We start from the raw sequence: 5,364 nt of genomic DNA, 5'->3' as shown, positions 1-5,364 counted from the left end.
CACTGGACAACTTTTGCACCAAAACATAAAAACTGCTTTAAAAAGCACAAAGATACAGAACCATCAGCTAAAGTAAAGACACTATACTGTAACCAAAGTTGGTACTTAATAATATAATGAACAGTTTGGTAGTTAGATCTCCAGTTTGGTTATTTTAAAGCATTAAGACAAGGCAAGATAGAAGGCTGCTTTTGTTTGAGTAATTCTAGAGAAAATAAAATATATTAAAAAACCAAACTGAAAAGTAGAACAGTCATACCTACACAACTTTCTGTCCTGCACAAAGTCAAAATACCTATGCAGAATATATATATATAATATATATATATATGTTATTTGTGCACAAAGGTTAGCTTATTATTAGCTCACTGCAAAGGCGTAATGTATCATGTCAATCATTTTGGAAAATGTTTTGCGTCTTGTGTCAAAAAGGATATTCTTAAAGTTTTCTAGGCTAGGAGGCACAAACCCCGATTCTGGCATACTGTATTCTTAATGCTAAGGCTTGCTGCTCTGGCTGTATATTTTTTGTTGTCCCTCTTTACTATAGTGCCTGTTACAAGCATGTGTGTATGTATGTATACATATATATGTATACACAGGTTGTATAAATATATATATATAAAATTTTCCCCAATAGGTATCAGTCCAACCATGCAATCCAAAAGGTGGCTCTGCATAGATGCCCAGCATATAGTTCACCACCTGAGCCAACCCTGAAGCAAGGCGCACTTTAGTCCTTCTGATAGGTTTTTTTTTTGTTTAAAACCAAGCTACTGCAGCTTCAAGTATTTTGCATTACATAGATTTTTTTATAAATTAGTTAATGTTATATTTTTCAATATTCAGACATATACTATAATATATATACAGTACAATAAATGCTCTCATTCTTTTTTAAATTTTTTTGATAAATCCCTGAGAATGTATGTTGACAGTTGCTAAGTTTCCACATGCACAAGCATTGTGTGCCATGCTTCTGGATGAACAGCACTGCAAAGCCACGTGGTCAGCCTTTTAACTATTAGTATTTCATTTGTTGGTTTGTTTAAATATGCTGAAATGTAAGGATGAGTTACAAAGGAGTAAAGCTGAATCCATTCGAGGTACTTATCACAGGATGGAGGTGTTTTGTTTGGTTTCTAAAGCCATTGCAATATATGTTTGTTTTTGAGGCTGTGAACGTATTCAGAAAGAAGAGGAGAGCGATGTGGGCTTTTGCCACTTGACAACATATACTCAGTGTAAACCAAACCTTTTTTAACCTCTCTCTCATACAAAACAGAAAAAAAAAAAATTCAACACACAAACTTTCACAACCTGACAGTTTAGTTTGCAAACTCAATATAACTATACACATATAATACCGGTGTGGCTCTGTTTCTTTAAGTTAAAAAGGATACAAAGGCAGGCTCAAGTAAAAACAAATCACCACTCCCACCCCCAACCCCCTCATTCACACATTTTCATCAACCAAACCGCTCACGAACAAGCATCATCAGTTTCTTTTTGCCTTTGTAGATTTGTTTTAGGTTGTCAATAAACTGTGTAAACTGGATGTGACCATCATGAGCCATTAAGAAGGTCTCTCGTGCCTTGCTGAGGAACTCTATAAACTCACTATAGTGTCGTGGGCTGATGTGAGTGAGACGTGAATGAGTTGTATTAATGTACGCTCCAATTGTGGCATCCAAGAGTTGCCGTAAAGGGGCTTTGTCCAGTGACATGAGCTTACCAGAGTTCCTCCTTCCGTGAAGTCCCACCATGCCAGGAGTGGTCAAAGTACACCGACGCAAAATGTCTGACAGTACTGTTGCACACTTGACACTTTTGACCACCAGAGGTATTATAGCTGCTAGTTCATTTTTCCCAAGGGAGTGGCTGAGTGCACATGCCCACAGAACGTCATTAATGGCAGGGTGTGTGTCCTGATTGTAACTCAGGTTGAGATGTGTCATGGCCAAAGTGGCCAGCTTGTAGGCCCTCATGGGGTAACCACGGTGCTCCATGTACCGTGCTATAGTAAAAAGCTGCGAGTAGCTCATGCCAGTTGTAGCAGCATCTAGAACAATTTGGTAAGCGGTCTCAAAGGCTATGTGATCCTTTTCACACAGGGTCAGTGCAGAGAGGGCACAGTTTTGAGGATCCTTCATGGCACACTGTAGAGCAAGCGTCCTAGCACTGCTGGCCAGCTTCTCCTGCTGATGGCAGTCCAGATGCAGACGGACAATGGTGCTGTTGGACATCACTGTTGTAGCAACAATACTAGTGGCTTCTGTTGGAGTGAAAAGTGTAAACCAGTTTTGCATGATACTATCCAGTGCATAAACACCTGGGAAGAGAAGAAAGGATCAGCCACAACTGATAAGATCTAGCAGATACAGATGTACAGCAAGAGATTACAATTGTCGCAAAGTCTAAGAGGTTACCAGTATGTCCCAGCAAGAAAGACTCAACCACACAGCGTGGCTGGAAAAGAACGTTAAAACAAAGACTGCTGTGCAAACTCTGCAATCATTGCAAACTGTAACAATCACCAAAACTCAGAGAATAATGAAAACAGCCTGCAAGACAAGGTTTAATCTCCTGTGTGACAGCTGAGCTGTTTTGCTTGTTATTTAAGACAATTTTGATAAAACGTTTCATTTGGTCTCATCACATCATTCCAAAGCAGCCCTCACACCGCACACAAGAGCAACTGCAACTTCTTTTCTCACTGTACATCTCAAGGCATAGCATGTCCACAAAAGAATGTGAAAAGTATGCAAAATGGCCTAGTACAACACCATGGCATACCTTAGCAGAACTTACTAAACACATCTTAAATCAATTAAATTCATAAGCACTTGAACATCAAGATCCTTATTAGGGAAATACTCTGAGTGATATGAACTACTGGATATTAACTGAAATAAGTGTTTTCCTTCGTATCACTCTATTTCCCATCGTGTGTGTTTAGCAGGGGGAGGAAACAGCGACTGATGAGTTCCCTAAATGGAACCTTATAGCCAACTAGAGTGCCTTATTATTGCTAGAGGCAGTTTAGACACATCTGTGACTCACCTAAACCACACAAAGAGGTCTTAATTTTCTCTCTAAGACTCTGGTGCTTCCTGTGCACCCCTCCACTCATCTGCAACAATTCAGCATAGCCAGATAAGACCTCTGAAATGAGGTATATCTCATTTAAATAGATTCCTAGCTATATCAGCTTGATTAAGCCTCAAGAGTACTTTGCATGATGTTGTAGGTTCTTTATGGGACACTCCTATTAGGATATGTAAACTAATTTAAAGTAATATTAAACCCAGTATTTTATTTGCTGATATGCAACTGCACAAAACAATATTCAGACACTAATACCTGTAAGATAGCCTCAGCAAAAATCATCTTAACAAAGATATAAAAGCAATAAATATGAGAGCATTGCATGAAAATTTGCAGACACAAACCACTTTCTGGCTAAAAGGCGAGCTCTATTCCCCCATGCTACTGACAACAATAATTTCCCAGTTACACATAAAGCAAAGGATAAACTAATCCAGAGAATAAGCAGCAGCAATTCTCTAAAGTTCTGAAACTCAAGAATCATCTGTGCGATACAATCCAACTCAGACATATGAAGAAGGAATAAATATGATAGAAATGCATGCTCTCCAGAAATACCTTTACTGACAATTAAACTTGCTCTCTTGCTCCCTTATCATAAGTACTTATATTGTTCTCATTACCACAGCTGCTAATTTTTGAAAATTTTTTTAACAGCTACACAGCTTTTAATGCACTCATCTTTATTTTCAGATTCTGTATACTCATCTTGCAGATGTTAAACCACAATACAGAAGCTAAGGGATGCCTCATGAAGACACACAGGATATCTATGGCAAAGCCCAGAAATGATCAGAACATGCTGCTGAGAACACTGTTCTCCCACTGCTGTACTGGGTATTTTGGGTATTGAGTATTTGTATATGGTACTTGCTATAGGTTATGCACACTCCACCTTATGGGACAAAGAAGTCACACTGCACTACTCAACTACTGCCTCACTTGCTCTGTGCCTAAAAATACCCACTAATCCTTGCCATAATGTGTTTTCACCAGCGGAATTTTACAGATGAACAGAAAGTGAGAGGCATTTGTAGAACCTGGGTGTTGACAAGAAAGATCAAGCCCTCTAGGAGTAGCTGACAAGAGAAACATTTCAGAACATACCTACTTCGGTTGCACATGTTACCAACCACCTCACCATTTCCCGCCGTCGCCAATTCAGCGTTGACAGCGTCATCCGCATCACCTGTTAAAACAACACAAACAAAATACAAATTAATCCTGTTGCAAACCAAGGCCCGTTAGGTCCTTAAATGAGGGATTTTAAGTTACTCAAACACACTGGAGTTCAAAATGGCAGCCTCCTGTCGTCCCCTCTCTGTTCCTTGTTTTCACCTAACAGGTCAAACAATTTGAAAAAAATTAGAATAGCATGCAGAAAGTAATTCCAACTGCAGATCCTTCAAGGATAGAGGAATACTTATAGCTGAAGTAATGCACTTACATAACCAAGGGACTGACAACCTCTGGTTGTGTCTAGGCTGGCCACACCTGCCTAGACAGATGTAATCAGTGGATTTGTACAAAAGCAGATAGCTCTTTTTTGGAAGGTAGCAAGCTTCACATCAAGGACAATGCTGCCTTTTGGTGGGGACGCCTGCCAATCTGTGAACTTACTGACTCTCCAAGGATGCAGCTTCTGCTATGGGTAATTATAGGCATGCTAAGTCAGTAAGATAACTTTATGGGCAACAGCTGGGTGACTGGGGAGGTCGTGCTGGGGGCTTGTTTCTCTCCTCCTTCCTCTCTTTTGGGTTTGTTTGTTTTGTGGGCCACCTCTTGGTAATAAATATCAGTTTTGTTGAGCTTTCAATGGTGTCATGGTTTCAGGCTTCAGTATGATCCAAACCCTCCCTAATACATTTTTGGCGATGAGGATATCACACTGAACACAAAACACATCGTTGCCAAGGACAAAGTAGGATTCGCAGGTGGGATGCATAGCCTGTGAACTGCTGTTTTTTGTAGAAAAATCGGGCTAGGAGGGTAGACTACAGAATATAGCTGACTCCCTGTGCTTCTGTTGATCTTCATCTTCTGTCTATGGTGTTGTGATACACTTGGTTTTGGCTGGGATAGAATTAAGCTACTTCCTGATAGCTGTTAAAGTGCTGTGTTTTAGATTCAGTGTGAGAATGCCACTGACAGTCCTGTAGTATTTCATGCTCTGTAGAGAGATGGTGCACAAGAAAGCTTGGAGGGAGCACTGCCAGGAGGGCTGATATGAATATGCCAAAGGGATATCTCATGCCA

At 40.0% G+C, this 5,364-nt stretch overlaps 1 protein-coding gene across 1 annotated transcript; it reads right to left on the bottom strand.

Moving 5' to 3' along the window:
- Positions 1 to 442: 442 nt before the first annotated feature.
- Positions 443 to 5,087, bottom strand: LOC108495507 (zinc finger SWIM domain-containing protein 6). Its single transcript, XM_017811268.1, has 2 exons — positions 4,216 to 5,087; positions 443 to 2,332 (listed from the first exon to the last, which is right to left on the bottom strand). The coding sequence occupies exons 1-2, from the start codon at positions 4,292 to 4,294 to the stop codon at positions 1,470 to 1,472; spliced, it is 942 nt and encodes a 313-aa protein (XP_017666757.1). The 5' UTR covers positions 4,295 to 5,087; the 3' UTR covers positions 443 to 1,469.
- Positions 5,088 to 5,364: the final 277 nt, after the last annotated feature.

Source organism: Lepidothrix coronata, unplaced genomic scaffold, assembly GCF_001604755.1.
Source record: "Lepidothrix coronata isolate B3197 unplaced genomic scaffold, Lepidothrix_coronata-1.0 Scaffold31, whole genome shotgun sequence".
Taxonomy (NCBI): Eukaryota; Metazoa; Chordata; class Aves; order Passeriformes; family Pipridae; genus Lepidothrix; species Lepidothrix coronata.
Note: the sequence above shows the minus strand (reverse complement) of the source record. Positions and strands in the feature narration are given on the sequence as shown.

Excerpts from the sequence above, each read along its gene's own strand:
- LOC108495507 (XM_017811268.1), bottom strand. The coding sequence starts at position 4,294 with ATGCGGATGACGCTGTCAACGCTGAATTGGCGACGGCGGGAAATGGTG. Across the intron at positions 2,333-4,215 it reads AACATGTGCAACCGAAGTAG|GTGTTTATGCACTGGATAGT; the intron begins GTATGTTCTGAA and ends TTCTCTTCCCAG.